At 55.4% G+C, this 24973-nt stretch overlaps 1 protein-coding gene and 1 long non-coding RNA gene across 2 annotated transcripts; one reads left to right on the plus strand and one right to left on the minus strand.

Moving 5' to 3' along the window:
- The first annotated feature begins 5182 nt into the window (after positions 1 to 5182).
- On the plus strand, positions 5183 to 24054 carry VASH1 (vasohibin 1). Its single transcript, XM_084969879.1, has 8 exons — positions 5183 to 6042; positions 6546 to 6854; positions 11517 to 11605; positions 13122 to 13178; positions 14845 to 14919; positions 17720 to 18101; positions 18945 to 19057; positions 19950 to 24054. Exons 1-8 carry the CDS (start codon positions 5884 to 5886, stop codon positions 20020 to 20022), a joined length of 1257 nt encoding a protein of 418 aa, XP_084826005.1. The 5' UTR covers positions 5183 to 5883; the 3' UTR covers positions 20023 to 24054.
- Positions 8007 to 13488, minus strand: LOC146401854 (uncharacterized). Its single transcript, XR_014811217.1, has 2 exons — positions 11785 to 13488; positions 8007 to 11737 (listed from the first exon to the last, which is right to left on the minus strand). It is a non-coding gene; the product is annotated as an uncharacterized LOC146401854 (long non-coding RNA).
- Positions 24055 to 24973: the final 919 nt, after the last annotated feature.

The following is a 24973-nucleotide window of genomic DNA, read 5'->3' on the forward strand; positions in this document are numbered from 1 at the left end:
GTGGCTATGGTGTAGGCCGGCAGCTACAGCTCTGATTCGATCCCAAGCCTGAGGAACCTCCATATACCGCAGGTGCAGCCCTAAAAAAAAAAAAAAAAAAAGAAAGAAAAGAAAAAAAAGACACACACAAAAAAGGGAGAGCAGACTTGTTCTTCTCTAAGAATTACATATTTGATTCAGACAGATGCCAAATGCATGGAGAACTCTGAGTCTGTTGTTAAGAAGCCCAGAATGGAGGTCAGACCCAGGCTGATTCGGGTTTTCAGGTCATCTAAAGCAGCTCACCTCACTGGTCAGACCAGATTGCAGTGGTTCTCAAGCCCAACTACACATTAGCATCAGCCCAGGAGTTGCTCTGACCTATGGGTGTGCCAGCCCCATCCCAAAGCAATTTCACCAGAATCTCTGCTGGGTAGGGTGGGGTATCAGTACTTTATTTAAAAAGCTCCCTGGATGATTCTCCTGGGAGATCCACTGGACCAAAAGAGCTCTGTGATCCCTCCCAGGCATCCTGGTGCCTACATTAATGTATGATTCAGAGCAGACATTTAGCATGTTTGTTGAATAAATAAATGAAGAATCTGACTCACCTTTTTTTTTACTATTTCCCTATTCACAATGTATGAAATTTAAAAAGCAAAGAAAAAGAGTTGAATTCCAAGTAAGAGTCCTAAAGCAGAACTGTCCAATAGAAATTCTAGCAGTGATGGAAATCTATAATCTGTGCTGTTCCGTACTAACCATATGTAGCTACTGAGTATTTGACTTTTTTTTTTTTTTTTTTTTGGTCTTTCTAGGGCCGCATTCTCGGCATATGGAGGTTCTCAGGCTATGGGTCTAATCAGAGCTGTAGCCGCCGGCCTAAGCCAGAGACACAGCAACACGGGATCCGAGCCGCATCTGTGACCTACACCACAGCTCATGGCAAAGCCAGATTCCCCAACCCACTGGGCGAGGCCAGGGATCGAACCTGCAACCTCATGGTTCCTTGTCAGATTCGTTGACCACTGAGCCATGATGGGAACTCCTACTGAGCATCTGAAATGTGGCTAGTGAAATGTGGCTAAAATTCAGTGAACTCAATTTTAAATTTTATTTAATGTCAATTAAATTTAAATAGCCATATAACTTCTGGCTACCACTGTACAATAACATACAGCCTACCTTTCAGGAACACATCTATATCTGGGTATTTCCATGACCATCTTTTACTAACAGCATCCTGTCTTCCTTAGAGCAGCCCCTTGCCACCACTTCCTGCAGTCTTTTGAGGAGAGTTAATGAAGCTGCCCTGCCCTTCTTTAGCCAAGAGGTGAGCCCAGGACCCAAGCTAAGTCAACCAGACTTTCCCCTCCAGAAATTTTACTCTAGCTTCTGTGTCACAAAAAGAGAAAACGAGTTGGAGCAGATTAATGCCAATGTTGGTATTGGTATTAAGACACTGTGTATCAATTTCCAGAACATTAGTCCAGAGCTTGACAATCACAACAGTGATATATGAAGTGAGCTAGGCATCTGTGTATTAGTTTCCAGAACATTAGTCCAGAGTGTGATGATCACAACAGTGATATATGATGTGAGCTAGGCATCATTATCATCATCATCCTTGTCATCATCAAAGTCACTGGTACCTAGCAGCTCTGAGGTGCCAGCTCCTGAACTAAGTATTTAAGTTGCCTAGCTTCCCTGTGCCTCATTTCTTCATCTGTAAGATGGGAATTAACTCATCCTAATGTCTTTCAGAGTTTTTGTGAAGACTGATAATGTTCTTTTTCTTTTTTTTTTTTTTTGTCTTTTTTGTCCTTTTTAGGGCCACACCTGTGGCATATGGAGGTTCCCAGGCTAGGGGTCTAAGCAGAGCTGTAGACACTGGCCTACGCCACAGCCACAGCAACACCAGATCCAAGCTGCATCTGGGACCTACACCACAGCTCACAGCAACGCCGGATCCTTAACCTGCTGAGCGATGCCAAGGATCGAACCTGCAACCTCATGGTTCCTAGTCGGATTAGTTTCCACTACACCACAACAGGAACTCCAACTGATAATGTTCTTAAGAGCTCTGAGCCAAATAAGGAGTTATCCAAAGCCTGTTAGAGGTGTTGCTCTCTGGGTATTGGTGTGGAAGAGTCATGGGAAGGTTTGATGCAGGGCCCAGTATCTGGGCCCAGTTCACAAGCTGTGTGACACCAGGCAAGACACCTGTCCTTTCTGGGCTTTGAGCTAAAGTGAGAAAGTTAAACACCTCCCTTTCCAGCCTTGACATTTTCTTTTTTTTTTTTTTTTTTTTTTTTTTTTTTTTTTTTTTGTCTTTTTGCTATTTCTTTGGGCCGCTCCCGCGGCATACGGAGGTTCCCAGGCTAGGGGTCGAATCGGAGCTGTAGCCACTAGCCTACGCCAGAGCCACAGCAACGCGGGATCTGAGCCGCGTCTGCAACCTACACCACAGCTCACGGCAACGCCGGATTGTTAACCCACTGAGCAAGGGCAGGGACCAAACCCGCAACCTCATGGTTCCTAGTCAGATTCGTTAACCACTGCGCCACGACGGGAACTCCCCAGCCTTGACATTTTCTAACCTATTTGCATGCACCTCCCACCTTGCCTGCTACCTACCCTTTCCCATTTCTATGAACACACCCCCCAAAACTCTAGCCTAGACCCTGCTGGCCTTGTGATTTCTTCTTTCCCTAGCAACCCACCTGAGCATAAAGTTACCTGGGGTAAGAACTCCTAGACCTTCCTGTACAAAGCACTTTATTGGAATCACATTTAACCATCTCCTCCACTAGGGGACCATAACCCTATTAGGGCAAAGCCTATGTCCCCTTTATTCACCACCTTTCCCCAGTGCCCAGTACAGAGCCAGGCACACAGAAGGTGCTCGTTAAGTACTTACTGTTTGACTGAATACCCCAAATTATTTTATTATTTACCATTTCAGGAAACCCATAATATTAGTTCATTAATACTTTGTGAGAAAGTATCTCAAAACTTACCGGCTTAAAACAACAACAATCACTTCTTTTCTCCCAGTTCCATGGGAGAGAAATTCAGACAGGGGACAGTGGGGTTGACTTGTCTCGGTCCGTATCTGGGATCTCAGCCGGAAGACTCAAAGGCTGGGGACCAGAATCGGCTGTTAACCACCTATCTTGCGGTTGAGGGTGGCTGTCTTCTGAGAGCCCAGCTGGAGATGTCAGCCACGTCACTTCATGGCACCTCCACCATGGGACCTGGGCTTCTTTGTAAGTTCCAAGGGTGGGCATCCTGAGAGGGTAAGAAAGAGACAGGAGGAATGTCTCCTTTACATGACCTAGGTTTAAGGGCTACACTCCATCACTCCCACCACCTTGTATTCATTAGAAGTCAGTCACTAAGTCCAGTCTGCAGTCAAGGGAAGGGGAACTAGACTCCATCTTTTGAAAGAAGTGGTAAAAAAAACTTGCAAACATATTCTAAAACCACTACCACCACTTAGCTAGCACAAGTAGAAAAATGCATGGTGAAAGCTAAGTGTCTGAAGAAGGAAGAATTCCGTTTTCTTAGGTGGGAAATGAAACAAGGCCTAAAAGGACCAAAAAAATCAGCATAACCCAGCTGAATCCAGACCTGCAGACACCTTCGTATGGAACAGGCCCATGTAACAGACTGAGTTCCCTAGAACAAAGAGAGCCTCAAGGCCCCAGACTACATGGCTCAACAAAATGACCCCTGTCTATAAAAAAAAACCAAGCACTGCCCTGCAGGGGAGCCTGCATCTTCCTTGCTCAGAGCTCTTGACCACTCTGGTGGTCAATAAACTGTGCCTGCAATCTCACTGCTCCAGCCTCTGCCTCCTCCTTCCTGCCCCTTCCTTCTAACAAGTTCAACTAATCATCAGCTGTGTTAACTTGAAAAAGTGACTCACTGAGACTGGGCTTCTCCATCTGCATAATGAGTATGTTGTAGTTGCTGGTTCCTGGTGGCATTTACAGGCTTGGAGTCTTCCTGCCTCAGTCAGCATAAAAGGATCCCCCCTTAACTAGCTTTCTTGAAATCCACTGACCCTTTGCATTATGATCAGACTTGGTTTCTGATATGGGAGGCAGCAAGAGGGTGCTACTGAAGCTAGAGAACCTAAGATTCAGATACCAGGAACAACTTTAAGGAACAGATGGGGCATCACTGAGGACCTCGGGATTCCCCCGAGGCCTTCTCTGTCCCAGCCCAAGGGAAGTGGGACATGTGGCAATCACAGACCTAAAGAATCTGAATCTGCCTGCCTGGGCCCAGGAATCTGCATTTACTCTCAACACTGTTTTTCATACTAACTGCTGGTGGGGGAGAGGAGAGGAGTCGGAAAGCACGCATCCACCGCTGTCTCATTTTAGTACATCTTAGGAAAGTTCTTCGCTTTTGCCCCCAATTCACGCCTACCGCTCTGTGGGAGGGGGAGGGTGCCGTGGGCCTCCGCAGTCCTGGGCACGCACAACGAGCCGACCTTTAGCCTTTTTCTGGGCCGGCTGACCCTGCACCGTGGCTCGTGGTGCTGGGACTCGAGGGCAGCCTCCTTCCTGCGGTGGGCGCGAGGGCGCCCAGAGCCGGGTCCAGGGAGGCCCACTAAGGGCGAAGCCAGCGCAACCTGCTCTCACTGGCGGAGGTGGGGGGGGGGGCTGCTAGGGTGATTTTAACCCTTTCGCTTGCAGAGGTAGTGACCCTGACCCCTAAGTATCTTTCTTTAGGAACGCGCGCGCCAAGAGGACTGTGCTCACCCAGGGTGAAGGCCTCGGCTGAGGGGGAAACCGAGGCCCACAGAGGGGAGCGATCTATTCGTTATCCCACAGAAAAACAAACGCTGAATCCGGTCTGGAACCCTGGGTTTCCAAACCATCCTCTGGTTTCTACACCCCGAGAAGTCCAGCGAGGCAGGCAGTTCCCGTAGGAAAGTCCCGACCGCCGGCCTTCTGAGCCCGGCCGGAATCTCCGTGGACTTTGCGCTCGGTTGGGCACTTTGTAAACTTCCCCGGCAGCTCTGCACCGGCGTCGCAAGGCCTTTTGCGAGAGGTGAGAGGGGGAGCACAAGCCCACCCGCGTCCTAGAGACGACTTGAGGCAGAGGAATGGCTGCGGGAGGCGAAGAGCTGGGCGGGAACGCACTGGCCCTTTAAGGGGGGGACGGAGCGCATGCGCGGCGCGGGCTGGAGTCGCGCCGGGTGGGCGGCGGGCGGGCAGGGGACCCAGCCGGCGGCTGCTGGGCCCCCAGGCGGCAGGGGCAGCGGTGGCCGGAGCTTCACCGAGCCGCTGAGCCGCGATCTACGCGTGGATTCAGTTTTTTATGGGCTGCTTTCCGGGGACTAGCGCACCCTGCCCTTGCTGAGGCTTTGTCCCTTGCCTCCAGCTGCAGCCGTGCGTGCGCGAGCCTCTGGGCTTGCTCTCCCGGCCCCGAGGTCCTGTTTCCAGCCCTTGGCCGGGGGCGGGGTGGGGGGTGGCGGTAAGCGAGAGCCCGAGCGAACAGCTGCGCGAGCATCCTTTGCCTGCCTCCGCTGCGCCACCGCCCATGCTGCAGCCAGTCCGGGGCGGCGACCCTGTGGCCGCAGCCCGCCATTCGGTGACCTCAGCCTGGCCCCTACGCGCCGCCCGAGCCTCCCCCGCTGAGCCTCGGGCCCCAGAGCGGGACCTGCGCCCCGCGATGGCTCGGCTGGCGCAGCGCGGCGCCGGATGCCCGCCATCCGCCCGCTGAGACGCGCTGGGTTGGGGACCGGCGGGGCCTTAGCCCTCCCAGCTTCGCCTCCCCGCCGCGCCCTTCCCCATTCTGGGGGCTCCTCTCCTGTTTCCCGGGGCCGAGGGGACAGGGGGCTGAGACAAAGCCCACTTTGTGCGGGGAGTTGGCTGCGGGCGTGGAATGTGCGCGTCGGCGCGCGCCCCGCCAGCTGCGAGTCTACGCTCCCCGACTCATCCCTTTGGAGAAATCGCGCTCCCTCGCCGCCCTTCGGCCCGGGGGTCCGGGCTCCGAGCTGACGCGGCCTGGAGTCGCCTCGGTCCCCGACCCTGGAGCGCACAGGTGTGAGCGTACGATATTTTGTAGAGGAATTTGTTTCTGTCCAAAACTGGGAGCTGGGACGCCCAGTCGGCGTGGGCATTCGTGCCTTGACCCTTTCTTGGCCGCTGGTCTGAGCCGCCTGGCCTCAGTTTCCCTCCGACTTTTCTCCTCTGCCAGCCGAGACTGCTGTCCGTTATTGTTCTCGCTGTCAAATGGGAGAGCGTGGTGAAAGCTGCCAAGTTGGGGTGTATTCTTTATATCCCGTTTTTCAAAAAGAATAAGGCCTGTAAGTCTGACCCGGGACTACCAACCCCTTCTGCCCCGCACTTCACTGATTTTTTTTATCCCCCCATCAAATAGTATTTTATTGTACAGGAGCCACGCCCTGGTTTCTTAAAGGCGCCTTGCGCTCTGTTTGGCCATGTGTTATCTCTGCAGCTGGTGTGTGGGAGGCCTCCTGTGAGCCACTTTTTTTTTTTTTTTTTTTTTTTCTGCCTCCTGATACACACTCCCACGCCGTTAAGGATTTGGGAATGCCAGGAGGGAAGAAGGTGATCGGGGGCAGCAGTGGTGCTGTCCCCACTGCCACTGCTGCCCCCTCTGGGGTCAGGCGTTTGGAGACCAGCGAAGGGGCCTCAGCCCAGAGAGATGATGAGCCAGAGGAAGAAGGGGAAGAGGACCTGCGAGATGGAGGCATCCCCTTCTTTGTCAATCGGGGTGGACTCCCTGTGGACGAGGCCACTTGGGAAAGGATGTGGAAGCATGTGGCCAAGATCCACCCTGATGGGGAGAAGGTGGCTCAGCGGATCCGTGGGGCCACGGACCTGCCCAAGGTGAGGTGTGTGTGTGTGTGTGTGTGTGTGTTGGGGGGTTATCTAAGATTTTAATAACATTGAGGCTTCAATAACAAAGTCACACTTCCCTAGGAGGGTGTGGTAAGATGTTAAAAATTCAGACAGGTGGAGCCTGTCCAAGAACTTTCTCTCAGTTGCCATTGAGGTTGTTCTTGTTTCCAGGCAGCCCTCCTCCATCTCTTAAAATGCCCATGTTTTGTGGGCAGAGCAGCAGATTAACTACCAAGTATGCTGACATGGCTTGGCATCTTATTTGCTAAGCCAGAGAACTGTGGGCAGGGAGCAAATGAATGAGTAAGGAGAGTCCAGGGCTTCGGATGTTGAGAAAATAATTTCATGTGTTTTGCCACTCAATTCTCCAGCAGCCTTGTGAATTAAGTGCAGTCTGGGGCCCCAATTTACAGACAAGGAAGTTGAAAACTCAAGTAGGAACTCAGGGTCCCACAACTGGTGATCGGCAGAGCTGGGTCTCACCCCCAGGTCTTCGGGTTCCGGGGCCTCTGCTCGGCAGTACACTGGGTTCAGGGCAATTACAAGAGAGCCTTTGGAGAGGAGCAGAGTTCAGGTTTTCTGTGCATGATTGGAACTCCTCCATGACGGCTGTCCTCATTTGTGTCTCCGGGAAGGCTGAAGCTGTCTCGTTCATCTTTGTCTTTCCAAGGCCTCCTGTGTGCCTGGCACAGAACAGGCCCCTGTAAGTGTTTGCTGAATGAAAGAGTACTTGAGTCTTTCTGTGCACTATGGTGCTATGTGGAAAAACATGCCTTTTTTTTTTTTTCTTTTTTCTTCAACATTATGGCTGAAGCATAAGATTAAGGAAGCACTCTCTCAAATGTAAAGTCTTGATCCCCCCAAAGAAAAGCCAATCAGACAGAGGTCAGAGCCTCATGCTTAGTCCTGTCTGCTCAGGTGAGAAGGAGGGGCCCAGGGAGAGTGGTGGTTAACAGTAGCCTGTTTTGTTTTTAACCAAGTTATTGGTAGAATCACCAGATTCTGTCTTCTGGGACAAGCTGAATTCAGAAGTTGAAAGTTGAGCAACTGCCTAATTTTTCTAGGGGAAATCAGATGTGGTTTGACTTTGAATGGCTACATAATCGCCTTCCAGACTCATTTAGAATTGAGCTAATTCCCTGTGGTTGGACTTTATTTTCAATAATATATTCTTAAAATGAACACTGTGGTGCACATTCCAAAACATACATTTGAGGTCTATCTCTGATTATTTCCTTGGGATAATTTCCTGGAAAAGGAAATAGGACATCAAAAGATACGAACATTGGTTCAGATTGCCCGCTTAGTTACATGACCTCAAGCAGGCCCCTTCCCTCTGTTAGAATCACAGTTTTCTCATTTGTAAGGTGGGGTTGATTGTAGTGAAGATTAAAGTAGAGAATATATACTAAAGCCTCAAACCGGTTCTGGTCACTGTATGTTCACCACCTCTGTTCAGTTCCTCCATCTGAAGCGGAGGCTGAATCTCACTCAATGTATGTTTCAGCGAAGCCAGAACCACATGCTTCTGCCACGTGAGCACGTCGGTAATTGGCAGATGGCTCTCCGACCATCCTGCTGGTGTCTACATCGGGCTATGGGAGAGTGTGAATGGTTCCCTGCAAAACTATCACTACTTTGGGGAACTAAAAAAAAAAAAAAAAGAAATCCATAAGGTCATTAGCAACTGGTCTTGTAATGTCATCTTGTCGTCTTCAGCCTTCTTGTGTAGGAAAGTCACCACTGAAAGAATGAAGCTATTGTCTCGGGGTGTTGTGACTGGCAGGAGTGTGGTAGTCCCCAAGGAATTTTGTGAGAGGGTTGGGAAAGTTGAAACTTCCCCTCGTCAAACCACAGAAAAAGCGTGCCAGAGAGAGAACCTGCACAGGTCTGTGTGGGCTTCCTCCTCTGCCTCGGTCCAGAGTAGGAAGGAGCCACAGCATCTGGGCGGAGTCAGGGACTCCGGGAGGCATCAGTGGATCCCAGAGTGCCAGCAGTGTAGACCCAACGCTGGGCCGGCCCCTCCCTGAGTGGCCACGCCCTTGGAGCTGGCACAGGGGTCACACTGTGGTGGGACCGAGACTTTGGGGATGGCATGATGTTTTCAAAGACCACCTGAGCCAAAATTTAAAATTGGGAGATTTCACATCAAGATCCAGATTTTTACATCTTTTCAGAAATTGAGAGGATATGGGAACAGAGAGTCTCTGATCCTGCATGGCAGCTGGAGCAGAGGGGTGGGTTCCTTCCCCAGGTCCCTACCACTCACTCGCAGCCTGCCTTCCCTGTTTATGTTAGCTGTGTGGCCCCTGCACGTGGCCCAGCCTGGGGCCCCTGGACCACCTCCCCCAAGCCTCCTTTTTGTTCTAGACTGAGATGAAGTCTACCAAGCGGAATGTCTTGCTAGAACTCAAGACTCTAGGGGATTCCTGGAGCAAGGGTAACCCTTGGCCTTGGTAGCAGAGGAGGGATTATCCCTGACTTGATCTGGGCCATATCACTCAGGCCCCTGTACTCCACTTGACCTCACCTCCCCAGCAGTGATGGAGCATTTCTTGGCTCCTGGTTTGGGGTGGGGGTGGGGGCAAATCCAGGCCGAGGTCCTCCAGTGGGCCTGGGATGTACAGAATCCTGCTTGTTAGTGTGGAGTGAAGGAGCATGTGCTTGTGTGAACATTGCAAAGTGTCGGCGTTGCCTGCAGTGGTTAGTTAACCTGGGTTAACAGGAGGCTCTGAGTCGGCTGGACAGCTCCCTCTGGCTCAGCCTCAGTGGCCGTGGCCTTCAAGGCCCTGTGTGTGAATCCCAGGTCTTTTTTAACTCTTTCGGAGCCATTTAGTTCTCACAGAGCTGCCAGTTCCTGGGCCCTTGTCTGGATGGCGGGTAATGACCCCACAGGTACCACCCCGACCCTGGGCTGGGGCTGGCTCCTGCCAGCTTGGGCGAAGGACTCTTGGACAGTAGCCCCCTCCTTGTTTGGAGTGTCTCAGAGAGAGCGTACTTAGAGGCTCTACCCAAGCTTCTGGAAGTCACTAGATGCCCTCACAGTCACTAGATGACCTGTCTGGGACCCTCCACCTGAAAAAGTCAGCTGCTGTGCTGTTTGTAGTACCTTGAGCAGTAATTCCTCTCCTACCCCATAGCCTTGACATGGGGTGGCTGGCCCTCAGAGAGTTCTAGAGCCTGACTGGCAGGGTGGTCAGACAGGAAAAAGGAGAGCCCCTAATCCGGGGCTTTTACCCCCCAGCTGATTGTAAGTGGTGGCCCCAGTCTGGGCAGCGGGGGGTGGGGTGAAAGGGGAAGTGGCTTCCTCCAGAGAGAGATGCTTGGGACTGCCCGGCCAGGAAGGAGGGGACCAGCATGGAGGGAGAGGAAGTTCGTGCCCTGCCCTTCCTTAGCTGTGCAGATGGAGACACTCAGCAGTTGAGAAGGAGGGCTGGGCAGAGGCCTGGGGTGAAGAGGGTGGGATTCCCCTGGGTGGGACCCCCCCCCTCCAGGTCACCCCCGCTCCGGGTGGGACCAACCCCATGTGACAAGCCTGAGGCCACCTCATAGCTGGCAGTGCTGGGAGCCAAGGGGGAACCCCAGAGGGATGGGCCTTGGCCCTGGAAATCTGGCTCTTCTACCCAGTGGAGTCTGCTCTGTATCCTGAGAGCACCCAGCTGATGCTTCCCGTGGCTTCCGAGGCTTCAGTGATGTATAGCCAAACTGCCAGCCTTTGGGCTCCCCGTGGCCAGAGAGGTGGCCTGAGGGCACACATCTAGCAGTGGCCTCTTTCCTGGCAACTGCTTGGTTGCGAGGGACAGCTCTGGGGGTCCAAGGCTCCTAACCAGACTCCCAGCATCCAGGAAGCCCAGGCCTGGCGGTTCCCAGCCCTCGGGAAGCACCTGCCCATCACCCCACTTCCCCTTCCTGGGCCGGGCTCTGCAAAGTCTCTTCTGTTGAGGAGAGCTGTCCAGCTCCCTCGTTACCTGTTATAGGTGTGGCGCTGGCAGGACAGGGAGGTGTTGAAGGGGAACCAGGGCTCCTTTGCCTCCGTGAAACCCCTCCAAAGTGGCTAGTCCATGGCAAGTACACCCACAGCAAGACCTGTCCCAAACCATGTCCCCCGACACTTACTCCTGGATGGTTGAGATTGAAGCTGGAAGGCCTGGTCAATGTGCTGTGATGTGGGGTGGAGTGGGGTGACGCCACCTGCCCAGGGTGTGTTCACCCCACACACCGGCTCCCCCAGCCCCGGGCAGGGCCACCTGATAAACCCATTTTGATCCAGCACTTGAACCAGAGTTCAAGTGAATCCCAAACCCAAATGAACTCAACTTGTTAAGCCTTGACATTGATGGACTTTAAAATTCAAAACGGTCGGTGAGTCAACCCATGTTTTCCTAAAATTATTAAATAAGTATAAAATTGGAGCATCAACATAAGCTCCAAATTGGCAATGCTGTCAAGTGCCAGGAGGGAGAGGAGTAGCCGCGGTGGGAGCCTGACAAGAGCCTCTGGAAGGGGTTGCCGAGGAGAGGGGCTCAGCATAGAAGGGAAGGGGGGCCCGCCACAGGATATGGCTTCTCTGGGGGCTGGTCTGGGTGTGGATGGGCTGGAAGCTCCAGGGTGAGCCTCCCTCTTGTGACCAGAGCTCTTCTCCTTCCCCAGATTCCCATACCGAGTGTGCCTACGTTCCAGCCCTCTACGCCTGTCCCCGAGCGTCTGGAAGCCGTGCAGCGCTACATCAGGGAGCTGCAGTATCCTTCCTGGACGGGGTCATGGCCACCATCTGGCTGGCAGTCTGGTCTAAAGTGGGGCTTGTTTTCAGGCAGGGCTGGAGAGGGCTCCGCAGAGCAGCCTCACTCCACAGCCCCAGGGGCACCATTCACCTGGCATCTCTGCGCCCCGGGATTGGATAAGCACAGCCCGTGTCCACCCGGGGCATCAGAGGGATTTTGTCTGATGGCTGCCAAATCCACTGTGGCCTCTCTGCCACCCATTTCCTCCTTCTGATGGGGTAAACACCTCCTGAGCCACCTGCGGGTGGAAGCCTACTCTAGGTCCACCAGCCCAGATCTCTGCTGGCTGTGCAGCCTCAGCAGAGGGAGAGAGAAGAAGCTCCCTTGGGGCTGTTTTTACACAAAACAAAAAATTGGTTCCATTGTGTCTCAACGGAAATGAATCTGACTGGCATCCATGATCTAGTCAGGATCCCTGGCCTTGCTCAGTGGGTTAAGGATCTGGCATTGCCGCGAGCTGTGGTGTAGGTCGCAGTTGCAACTCAGATCCAGTATTTCTGTGGCTGTGGCATAGGCCAGCAGCTGCAGCTCCAATTCAACCCCTAGGCTGGGAACCTCCACAGGCCTCAGGTTCGGCCCGAAAGACAAAAAAAAAAATACTGGTTTAAGGGGGTGAGTGTTGGGGGGGGGCAGGTACATAGAAATAAAAAGAGATTTTATGCTCCAGGAGGTACAACTTCTACATCCTGGAAAGTCTTCCCAGTTCTTCACCTTTCTCTTCCCTGGCAGGAGGCCAGTCACCCAAAATGGAAAGAGCCTCAGGGACTCCCCTGAGCCTGGGATGCTCCCCCCACCCCCTGCCCTGTCCCTGTGCTGGGCCCCTCCGCCCCCTGCGCCCTGCCTGGTACTCTGTGACCTGGGCTCTCCCTGACCCTCTGTGCTGGAGCTGCAGTCGGAGGTGGCAGGACCAGGCATGGGTCCTGAGCAGGAGAAAAGCCAGGCTAGTAACCAAAAATCAGATCTAGCCCTTCCGTTGCGAGGGGGCAGGGGAGTCGTGGTGCAGAGAGGAGGACAGTTGGCTTGGGAGCAGCACCCAGCAATGCCACCACCCTGGAATCCCAGCCCAGCCTTCTTTTGGTTTGCGCTGCTTCTCACTGGTTGGAACACAACGTGTTGCAGAGAGCTGTCCACGGCTCAGCCTCTTTCCAGCCCTGGTTGGCCTGGCTGCCTGCCCCACGGCTCCCTTCCTAGGAGACCAAGGGCTGGAGCAGAGAGAGAAGGATGGAGGGGGGCCCTGAGGGGGATGGAGAAGCAGCGTCCTCCTTTGTCCTGGGGGGGATGGAGAAGTGCCCCCTCCTCTCCCCTCTGTCCATCGGGTCTTGAACTTCCTCCCAGGTAGTGCCTCGTGGAAGCGTTCTTTGGGAGTCCTTGCCCAGCCTGCTCCCCCAGGAGTGCTGGACCCCAAGGGTCCAGATGGGGCAGGGGGACACACATCTTCCAGATCTAGCCAGGAAGCCCTTAACCAGACCCACAGGTACAATCACACGGGGACACAGTTCTTTGAAATTAAGAAGAGCAGACCTCTGACAGGGTAAGTGTCCGAAGCACTCGGTCCCTCTGCACCAAGGTGACAGTGTCCAGCCAGGTTGGAGCCCCTTGGGAGCCTGTGGGTGGAAGCCTCTGAGGCAGGCAGGGGCTCTTCCCAGGGGAGGCTGCCAGCAGGGCAGGTACCACTGTGGGACCCTCTTTAGGGTGTCATAAAGAGGGAACTCTGACCAGGAGTTCCCTGGCAGTCTAGTGGTTAGGATTCAGTGCTTGCACCACTGTGGCCCTGGTTCTGTCTCTGGTTTGGGAACTGAGATCCCTCATTGCCACTGCAAACCAAAAAAAAAAAAAAAAAAGATAAGGGAACTCTGGCCAAGATGGGCAGTCGGGGCTCCATTGAGGAAGAGGAAACCCAACATCCAGGCTGAGCCGGGAAGGTGATGACAGCCCCCAGCTTGCCTTGGTGATGACAGAGGGCAAATCCAGGTAGATGTCTGTGTGTGAGCCTCATCTTTTCCTGTTTAAAAGAGGAGCAACTAGCAGGAGTGAGCCCTCCTCCTTCTCTCCTTTCCCTGGAGCCACCTGAGCCCCTCCCCACATCAGGGACTTGTGCGTCCCCCTAGTTGCTTTACTGGACTCTCTTGTGGTCATTTAATACAAGGCCCAGTGTCTGAGCAACAGGGACCCCCACCGGGGAGAACAGTGCATCTCTCACTTCCCATTCTACCCCCCAGTGTAGACCCCTGGCTGGATTCGCCCTGAGGGCAGAGCCGAGTGGGGAGTGAATGCCACAGCGGGGTCTGGGGGCTCAGCTCAAAGCCATCTAGAGGCTTAAAACCTTGTACTTTTTAAATTAACGTGAATTCTACATCCTGCTCCACCTATAACCCGTCCATGTTCATTTTCTTGGGAAAAGCGCTTTCAATGGTTTATTAGCTAAATTAGCTAATGGCCCATCTCCCAGGTGGAATGCAGCCTCCCTAACCCCAAAGCTCTGCCCTTGTCCTGTGGCTGCTGTGTGTGTGTGCGCAGGTTGGGTGGGGGGGAAGAAGTTGGAGGGCAGCTCCAGCTTCATGGGGTGGAGGAGTCTGGCACCTCCTGCGAAAGCCTGAGACATGGCTGCATTCCCAGGCCCAGGGTACAGGCATTTGGTAAGGAGGGAGGAATCAGGCTTCAGGAGTAGGCGCTCTTAAAATGGCCTGAATTCCAAGTTCAAGAGCAGGCCAGAGGAGTCACTGGGCAGCTAACTGCCTGCGAACCAATGTCCAGGCCCCAGGCAGCTGGCCATCTGCGGGGGAGCATTACAATCAATTACAAGCTCTTTGCAGAAGTCATAGTTGGGTCAGGGGTGTCCACTGTACTCCATAAGGGACAGGATCAATGCCAAGGCCCCAGCATCCTTGGCGTGCTTTCCCGGTTATCTTCACAGAAGGCCCCCAGCCCAGGGGCTGTCAAAAGTCTGCTACCACTGCATGCCCCCCATTCATTCTCCAGAGGTCTTTGGAGCAGGAGCCTGAGAGAAGGGGGGCGGGGCCTCTTTCCTTCTCCAGCGGTCTCCCCTCCCACCCCCTTAGGCTCAGAAAGGATGTGGAGGGGAGGGTGGGGGGGTGCTAGGCCTGAGCTGAAGGGAGGGGAGTCTGTCCATCTAGCATTTCTAGTTGCCTCCTGATAACTCCTCCGCCGGACTGATGACTCTGCCCTCCTTCCCCCAGGCTGATGGACCTGGCCAAGGAAATGACCAAAGAGGCTCTGCCAATCAAATGCCTGGAAGCTGTGATCCTGGGAATGTATCCTTACTCTAAGAGGCCTGGGAGAGGGCAGACCACGTGCTCAGCCCCTCTGGGCTCACTTCCTCCCCTGGAAGGGGTGGGCTGCATGTGCTCCAGGGCCCTCCCAGCTCTCTCTCCCAGCAGTCTGGAACTTGGCCCCAAAGTGGAAGAGCATTGGGGGGTGGGGGTGGGGGGTTGGTTTGTCCCACACCTCCGTTGTTAACCTCCAAGGCTTACTGGGCAGCTTTTTTGAGTCATGTGGATGCAGTGACCCCGTTCTCTGAACCCCAGGTCAGGGCACAGTGTCTCTGACCGTTGTGCTATTTCCAAGAACCAGAGAGTCTAGGAAGCAGATTGGATGTCCAGATGCTGGCATTTCCAGGACATGTTGACCTGAGGAGATGATGGATGGGATCTTTGATACAAGACTCTGCCTTTAAAAAACAACAACAAAAGGCAAACAGAGTTTCTCAGCCACTCCCACTCAAAGGGCAGAACTGGGACATACAGCTGGGTCAGTGGAGCAGCTTGTGGTGGGACAGACAAGCCTGGAGCCTCTTTGGTCATTTCCCCCTAATATCCCCAGTCGGAGCAAGGTAGGGAGACTGGTGTTATGGCTGGTTCTCTCTTGTGAGGGGTCCCTGCCTGAGCCCTATACTTTTTTGCTTTGTCATAGAAAACTTTAACCTGGTACCAACATAGATTAATATAATGACCCCACGTGACCCTCACTCAGTTTTAGTAATTCAAGGCCGACTCCATTCATCTCTGCCCACTCCTTGCGTTCCCCCTTTCCAGTGGTACCTCCCAAGGCTTTGAAGTATTGTGCCTCCCACCCCTGGGCAGGCTCCTGGCTCTGTGCAGGGCAGGGCAGGGCAGGGTGGCAGGGGCCCAATGGCACAGGGAGGACACTGCTCCCTGGGACAGTCGGGAGGCAAAGACTATGGTCAAAGGTGAGGAGGACTGCGTTCTGCGGGGGACACTCCCCCTACCCCCAGACGTCCAGCCTTAAATCATACAAAGAGACTACAGGGGCGCCCCCCCAGCCCCCCTCCCTGAGGGGTCCCCAGAGCTAACCCCACTGTGGCAGTCCTTTGCTGACAAAGAGTCCCATAAGCACCGCCTCTGTCCAGAGGGTTCTTTGCTGGGATGAGCGTGCGGCCAGCCCAAGGACTGCCAGCGCCTCTGCACACCCCCACCCCATGTTCACTTCTCCTTTGGGGGACACAGGTCAAGATTGAGGTTCCCACCCCATTGTAGGAGGGAGACTGCACACTTACCCCCAATTCCCTGCCAGAGCACACAGAGAAGCTGGCCCAACAGGACCCCGTGGTCCCTGAACCCTTCCAGGGGTTACCTGCTGGCTCATGGGCAGGAAGAAAACAGGAACAGCCCCCATCTGGGCAGGTCCCCTCCCTGCTGTCCCCGCAGAACCACCACAGTTCCCTCAGTCACTGCGCACGTGGAGGCGCTGTATTGAATTCGTGCCCAGGCCTCATCCTCACTTCACTCCAAGCCTGCGTCTTGCTCATCTGTGTCCCCCGTCACTTGCTTGCAAAGAGTCGGGCTCAGTAAGCATCGCAGTGTCTGACCACAGACGTCAGGGTCAGGCCATCCTGGACCTGAATCCTAGCTCCGCTATGTACTCGCTGTGTGATTCCAAGAAAGTTCCTTCCGTCTCTGTGCCTCGGAGTCCTCCTCTGCAGAAGGGGACAGTGGCAATCCCATCCCACAAGTTTTCTAAGAACAGCTGAATGAGTGGGTGCACGTAGGATTAGATGCAGTGCCTAAGGGTGTCCAGGCCAAGCTTTTATCCCATTCATCTCATTCCACTCACCTGTTCAAGAAGAGGTTTTTGGGGTTTTTTTGTTTGTTTGTTTTCTGAGTACCTGCTGCGTGCCCACCTCTGTGCTGGGCCCCAGTCTTACAGCAAAGAACATGACAACAAGGTCCCTGTTCTCAGAAGTTTCCGTTCTTGCTGGGGAGACCAAAAAAATAAGCAAGTAAACCAAGAAATAGGAGAAATAATTACAGATTGGGGTGAGTGTGCCATGGGAGAAATTAGTGGAGCCAAAGAACATGCTTTAGAAACGGAGATCAGCCTGACGGCTAAGTCTGAGGCCTGAGGAGGAGCTGGTGGGGGTGTGGGGAGCCAGAGGGAAGAGCTGGTGCAGAAGGTTCTCCGTGCAAAGCAGCTGAACCGAGAGGCTGAGCAAGTGGGCTGAGCCGGTTGAGAAGCTGGAGGGAGCAGCTGGGCCCGGCTGTCAGCCTCCTAGGCTGTGGGAGCGAGCTTGGTTTTATTTGAAGAACAATGGGCAGTATATCTGTGCACGCGGGGTGGTGAGAGAAAGAACAGGATTGTCTGTCCCTCTGTGACCAAGTGCATGTGGGCAAGAACGTCAGAGGACGTGTGAGAGGCAAGGTGGGGTGAGCGGGGCTGTGTGTGAGGATGGGAGGTGGGCGCAGGGCCTCTGGTCGCTCCTTCCACCCAGGACTGCCCAAGGCCCTGCAGTTTGGAGCGCCGGTTGAGCCCACTCTTAGCTGCTATCATTTGGTGGGCCCTGCTTGACAGCCTAGCAGCAGCCAGTTGTCTGTCACCAAGAGCCCTGACCCATAGAGATGGAGTTTATTGAGCACCTACTGCATGCAACTCAGAGGACAGGAGGTGGAGATGAGCAAGCCCTGTTGCCTGCGCTCAGGAGCGGGGTCCAGGGCCCCGGCCGCAGCCTCTCCTGGGTGGCGGCTGCCTCCTCCCGCCCCTGCGCACTGGCCCTTGGGCCTCTCCGCGGCCTTTTCCTTAGCTGGGGGCCGTGGCCAGTTACCTCACCAACAGCATGCCCACCCTGGAACGCTTCCCCATCAGCTTCAAGACCTACTTCTCAGGGAACTACTTCCGCCACATCGTGCTGGGGGTGAACTTCGGGGGCCGCTACGGGGCGCTGGGCATGAGCCGGCGCGAGGACCTGATGTACAAGCCGCCGGCCTTCCGCACGCTCAGCGAGCTCGTGCTGGACTACGAGGCCGCCTACAGCCGCTGCTGGCACGTGCTGAAGAAGGTGAAGCTGGGCCAGTGCGTGTCCCACGACCCGCACAGCGTGGAGCAGATCGAGTGGAAGCACTCGGTCCTGGATGTGGAGAAGCTGGGCCGCGAGGACCTCCGCAAGGAGCTGGAGCGGCACGCCCGCGATATGCGGCTCAAGGTCCGTGCGTGCCGCCCTGCTCGCCAGCGGCCAGGCCCTTGGCAGTGATGGAAGGGCTGCGGCTTTCTAGGGAGTCAATCTTCCAGGAAAGCCCCCTTCCTCCTCCTCTTCCCCCACCCTCCCCGCCAGCAGAGGGGGTGCAAGGATCAGGGGAGGTGAGGGTGGGACGTTTCCGGGCTTTGCTCAGAGGTCGTCGTGGAGACACCCCTTTGGGTGGGCGGGCCAGGGGGGCTCTGGAAGGGGGAGCTGGATGTGGGCACAAGGCAGGTCTTGGACACGTGGAGAAGGGCAGGGGTGCCACAGTCCAGGTGGAGGGGACTGTGAGTAAAGACTGGCGGGAAATCGTGGCCTGAGTGGAGGGAATGGGAGTGCCTGGCGGGAAGCAGCTTCCATCACCCCTGTGTATCCTGCCTCTTGACCCCCAGGCCTCAGAAAGGACTAGGAGGAAGCCAGAAAAAGGAAGAAGGCCAGACTGTGGGGAGGCAAGGGGGGCACGGTCCTTCTTCCTCTTTCCCACCCCCACTGAGCCCACTCTTAGCTGCTATCATTTGGGTCATGGAAGGGGTGGGGCTGCTGAGGCATTTGCCCCCAGAGCCTGACAGTGAGCAAGATCTTGGCCTCTCCCTGGGTCCCCAGGGACCCACGGGCCCCTCCCCACTGCTCAGCCACTGCAGCCCTGTGCTCTGACCCTCCGGACAGCCGGGGCCACAGCCAGGACTGCGGTGTTTTCACATCCTCATCTGCTCGCCAGGACCCTGAGGGCAGCGGTGGGCAGCCTCAGAGACAGGGCAGAGCATGGCTTGAGGCTTCCTGGAGTAAGTCTTGTTTCTTCCTCCCACCAAGATTGGCAAAGGGGCCGGCCCTCCCTCCCCCACCAAGGACCGGAAGAAGGATGTATCCTCCCCTCAGCGGGGCCAGTCCAGCCCCCACCGCAGGAACAGCCGCAGCGAAAGGCGGTGAGGGATGGGGCTCGCCTGGGGGGGACAGAAAAAGCTCTTCTTTCCCTCTCATCTTCTGGATCCCTCTGCTTTTACCCTCCACTCTTCTCATTCTAGTGCGCCTTCCCTGGAGGGAGGGGACTTGGGCTTGTGTCTTACACTTCCCTGGCAGCAATACAATTCCATCTCCCCAGAGGAAACATCACTGGCCCACTGGTTACCCTGTGCGGGGCCCTGGTGCCAAGCAGGAGACCCACAGGGACCGAAAGCCAGTGGTAGGATGGGCACTATCAAAGGGAGGGTGTGAGGGGTGGGGCCCTGGAAGATGGTGAGTTTTTTCCAGGAATATCATCAGGAAAGGTTTAGCAGCAGATGGCAGCTGGTGGATGGCTCTGAACATAACTTACTCCCTGTGAGTTTGTGGGTTTTGCCTCTCTGGTTGGCAGAAACATCCCATCCGTATCCCAGGCTGCCTCTTTGGATTTGTCTCCTACATGTCTGTCTGGCTCTTGCTTTAAATATCATTGTTCTGGAGGCACCTCTCTGGAATAGGGGCACAAGCAGACCTCTAGTATCTCGCATCCTCCACCTTGCCCTAGGAGGCTTTCATCGAGGACAGATTCCCCACACGGAGATGCGCGCATGAGCTATTAACTACTTAACTGCAGCCAGAGTTGCTGAGCAGAGTGAAGGGCCATAGCCTGTAAGAGTGCAGGGGCCACACTCATGACAGCAGGGCAGTTCGGGGGTTGCAGAAACACGCTTCCACAGAGACCATACTGTTGCATTTAGGACACTTTGGAGAATGGGAAGGGGGCGGGGAGGGGCAGCCACGACTTGCTCCCTCTGCTGCCACCTCCCTGATAGTGGGACACTCACCCCTTTCCTCCCTGTTCTCTCCTCCCTGCAGGCCTTCCGGTGAGAAGAAGCCTTCGGAGCCCAAAGCCATGCCAGACCTCAATGGGTACCAGATCCGGGTGTGAGGCAGGTGGCAGCACCCCAGCCTCACCCACTTCTAGGGGCCAGGATCCACCTGCCAGAACCAGCCTCACCCCTGGGGAACGTGGGGCTGACTATGGGGTGGCACGAGGGGCAGCAGGAAGAGCTCGTCCCAGCTCAGCCACCCAAGCTGCTGCCCCTGCAGCTGGGCCAAGCCCCCTAACTTTGGACCAAGAAGCAGTTAAGGGTTCAAGTTTGAGTTTTTAACTCAACAGCTGAAATTTAAGGTATTTGGAAAAAACTTAAAACTAATGGATCCGCCAGGGGCTGGAAGGCCAGTGCTTATAAGATCTGAGTGCCGCAGGGCTGGGTAGGGAGGGGTTGCTGGCTCTGCTGGTACCCCTGTCCCTGAGGTCTCTCTGGGATTTGGGTCCATCCTGTCTACGGGAGACCTCCCAGCCCTGCCAGGCCTGTGGCGGGACAGGGGGGGAAGGATGGAGGTGTTTCTCCAGTCCTGCCTGTCCTGGCAGAATCTTGACCCAGGGAAAGGAAAGCAGGGTAGGAACCATCCCGGGAAAGGTCCATGTGGCCCATATCAGGCACGTGGCACAGGCCACATCTGCCCCAAGAGCCAGAGAGCGTGACCCAGGAGGGCCCTTCTGCCCTTGCAGCCTCACGGACAGTGCTGTGTGGGCTGACACTGCCTAGTGGCAGGGCCCGTGCTGGGGTGGGCTGTATGACAGCCCTGGAGACAACCACTCCGGGGCGAGGCAGGGGGGAGAGTTCCTGGGCCTGTACCTGGTCTTCCTACTCAGCCCAGCTCTGCCTCTTGCTGAAGCAGGGCCTCCTTGTAGAGGGGCTGGGCTTTGCTGAGAGCCCAGAGGTACACTGGGCTCAGCATGACTGTGGGGGTTGAACAGACCTAGGGGGTCCAGGAACCATGGCTGGGGATGGGGTGGGACTGTCCCCCTGGTAGGTAGTCCCCAGGGGTGGGCACTGCTGCTCCCCCTTCCTGCTGCCTTAGCCCTTGCTGGAGAAACGACAACCAGACCAGGATCCCTGTGTCCCAGGCCCACCTCCCCTTGTGTAGCATCCCAGGGCTGGATGGCCCGCGGGTGATCAGGCCTGTTACATGTGGTGGCTCATCAGGGAGGAACCTGAACAGCTCGAAGGTGCACAGCCTACCTGGCGGGCAAGTGAGAGGTGGTAGAGAGAGGCTGGCGGGGTTGGGGGAAGGTTCTGGAGGCTCAAGCCACAAAGCAGCGTAGGTCAGGAGGGCAGTGTGGCCACCAAGGAGAGACACAGCGTAAGAACTGGGGAGGTGTACGTGAGAGAGAATGTGGGGGAGAGTTTAGAAGATCAGGCTGCCTTGAGGAATGGCGAGTTCCCTATTGCTGGAGGTATTCAAGCGAAGACTAGATGGCTACTTGTCAGGAAGCTATAGAGAGGATGCAGGTTATGGAAGGATAGCTGTTTGAGATGGCCACTGTGGTTTCTTCATGCTGAGAGGCTATGATTCAGCCGGGGCAGCTGTCCGTAGGGATGCAGAGGGGGTGGGGTTGAGGGGGCTGGAAAAGGGAGGATGAGAACCAGAGGCATAAACTCAGATGCCTCCAGGACCAGGCAGGTGATTGAAAGGAGAGCTGCAGGGCTGGGTGGGGATAGTGGCAAACTAAAGACATACCCCATTAAAACACCCACTGCCGCTGCCGCTCAGCTGTTCTCAGAGTACAGGGTCTGCATTACCAGCTTGTCTGATTTCTTTTCAAAGGTCAGAACTCTGAATTTTTACATGAAATGTGCTGATCTTTAAATGTTGGCAATCCATTCAGAAAATGGGAAAGATTGACAGTGTGTAATCTTGGAAGTCAAGGGCGCTTATGCTCGGGAGAAGTCCACTGAGACACGTGGAGGTGGAAGGTTCTAGGCTTCCTGGAGCAGGCTGGGCCAGGGCAGAGGCCTCACTGCTGACGCTGCTCCCAGAGTGGGCAGCTGCCCCTAGCTCATCCCCTCTCTCCCTGCAGACCAGAGCCCCGCCAGGCACTCCCGGAGGTTGCTCTGTCACCAGAGGGGGTGGAGTGGAAGAGAAAGAGTGCAGTTCTCAGCCGGCCAGGGAGATGCACGGTGCCGCGAAGCAAAGGAAGGGAGACAGGATGCGTTTACCGATGCGAGTCCCTGTCAAGAGGCCCCAGGGCTCGCAGCTCTTCAAACCAGCAGCTCTTGGCCCAGAGCCAGGCCTAGCAGGGACGCCAGCTAGTCATTCCCTTGGGTTTCTCATAGGTCACTGGGCCCTAGGGAGATGCCTAACCTGCCCCCTGGGCTACACCCCAGCCAGACCATTCTGAGGGCCGTCATGACCCTTAACTCACCATCCCATCCATCCCAGTTTTCAGGGAAAGGGGTGGTGGGTCCCCACATTCGCCTGAGGCAGAGATGGATCCCTTTGGGAGGCATGAGACTGAAAACGAGACCTTTTGTGGGTCTGGATGTGGGTGCCTCGTGCAGGCTCCTCACCAGCAGACCCCAGATGCCCCTGTGGACCACAAGACTTGAGGGTGAGATGCGAGAGGGAGCTGGGGTCGGGGAGACGTGGGGAAGCTGCTCTTGGTACCAGTGCCCAGCAGGACACTGTGACCTACAGGCTCTTTCCTGAGCGGTCTGGGGAGAAGGAAGCAGAATGAGCCCCAACCCCTACCGCTGTCCCCCGGGGGGGGACCCGCCACCTCCAGCTGATGACTCCCTAGAACTCCTCCTTCCTAGCTGAGACCTCCGGCCTGTGGACACCCACAGGGTACAGCGGTGCTTTTTAATTTATTTTTAACTCTTTCACATATGTAGCAAGCCCTCCTCCCCTTCTGGGCATGTTTACACAGGCTCTGCTCCCCGGGGCTGGCCTGGCTGCAGATTCCGGGGAGGCAGAGGCAGGGACTTTGGGGCCTTAGTCACCATCCTCAGTATCACCTCATCTCACTTCCTGTGAGGGACTGGGCCTGGCTGCTCCTGACTCAGGACTGCCTTCCAGCACGCAGAGTGGGCTCCTCTGCCCCGGGGGGGCAGGGGCTGCTGGCTGAGGAGGGGGAAAGGGGAGGGGACAAAGCTGCTGGATGAAGGTGGGTCAGCATGGGGGTGACTGCTCCCCAAAGCCTTGCTCTGTGCTGACTGCCAGGTCAGAGCACTGGGAAACTGCGTTTCGAGCCTTCCCGCCTGCCTGCTGGCCGGTCCTCTCCCTCATGTGGCTTCAGCACAGTCCCATTCCCCTCGCCCATGCCACCAGCCACCCCACCCTTCCTGGACATGGCCATGCGGGGAGAGCAGCATCCCCAGCCCCTGGGCTGTGACGATGAAGCCTCAGGCTGGGGTTCTGAGGAGCAGAAAGAGCCCAGAGGTTGGCCATGGCTGGTTTCTGGCCTTCTCTGTCATCTCACGCCACCCTCCCACCAGCCCTTCCAGCTTGGACCTGACTTTGGGCCCTGAGACGAGGTCTAATTCTGGCCAGTAGCATGTCCAGAGGCCTGTGCGCCTGCATCTCCTGTCTGGGTTGTCTTGGGCTCAGCTGCAGCAGCATCCTCAGGCCCACCGGCTGGTCTCAGAGCATGGGTGGCAGCTGGACCCAGGATATTGAGCGCATTCTTTGTGCCGGAGGCTGGCTGTGTTGAAGTCCCCACTCCCCCATTCACTGAGAAACCAAGAAACCAGTGTGGAGGGTAGGGCGGTCCTCTGGAGGAGCGTGGGGTGGGGGGCCAGGCGGGGCCGCTGTGGTGCTTGCTGCAAGTCCGCCACTATTGACCCCCCCACCCCAGCCCATCTGGGTACTCCAGAGTCCCAAGTTCCCCTTTTTCTTCAAGTCTGGTGAGAAGAATTTGGGCGCACTTGGCCTGGGCGCCTGGTGGTAGACACCCTGCCCTTAGGCTCTGTGTCCAGCTGCCCTGTTGTCCTGGACCTGATTCCTCCTCTTGTCATATCAGTATTGCCCCCTCCCTCTTACTTTTACACGTGGTCTCATTCCTGCTCTCACTCTTTCCTTGAAATGAATAAAGTCTCCCCAGCTCGGCTGTGTGGGCTGCGCGGAAACCACAGCTTGTGAAGCTTGTCTCCTTCCCTCCTTACCCACCAGTGTCTGCCTTGGCAGCTCCGGGAAGAACCTGCTGACCAGGGTGGTGGGGGAGCTCCAGACGAGCCAACAGAATACCCTGAGCCCTACAGTCAAGATCAAACTTCGGGGTCCCAGCTCATCACCCTCAGCCTGCTGATGCCACTGAGGTCTAGCACCCAGGGGTCTGTTAATCCTCATCGGGGAGAATTCCTGTGGCTGCAAATGAAGCCCTTCTCCCTCACCAGCCAGCTCAGCCCCCAGAGGCCCAGGCTGCGTGCCGGGGCCCTGCTCTTCCTGTCCTTGTCCCCAGCAGTCCATCAGGAGCAGACTGGAGGCGGGCTGTCCTCCTGGAAGACAGGCCATTTCAGGAAACGACAGCAACAGGGATCTGAGGCCCCGTCTCATCAGAGTCACCAGTGCAGAATCTATGGTGGTTAAAGCCACAGCTTTGGCCAACAGCCCTGGCTCCTCTTGTGACCTCTCCTTCCTCTGGCCCTGGACCTCTTCCTGTGCTTTAAGGCAAGTCCAAACAGTTGAGCGACGTGCACAGAAGTATCTTCTAGACCCCACAGCCTTTTTCACCTTTAACCCTTCCTCCCCACTTCTCTGCCCTCTTTTCATTCAGCTTGAGAGTAAAATTTAGATATAAAAGGAAAGAGCATGATTTCTTATTTCTTACCCCAGCCAGTCCCCGTAAAATCCCAACTGGAAGTGTAGTTTAGCACAGCAAGCTTCCCACAGTGTGGTGGTGAGGCATGGCTACCGGGAAGAAAAGAGGTGGTCCACTGGAGCCCATGAATGTTTTGGACTGTACCCTGTTAAAAAGAGGCAGTTAAGCTACTTAAGCTTCATTTACATCCACTTAATCCCAAAAAAGAGCCTTTCAATAAAGGTGACCAGAG

This window comes from Sus scrofa, chromosome 7 (assembly GCF_054392235.1).
Source record: "Sus scrofa isolate SSC_HxYL_T2T_F1_AM1 chromosome 7, Sscrofa_HxYL_maternal_Yorkshire_Landrace_v2.0, whole genome shotgun sequence".
Lineage (NCBI taxonomy): Eukaryota > Metazoa > Chordata > Mammalia > Artiodactyla > Suidae > Sus > Sus scrofa.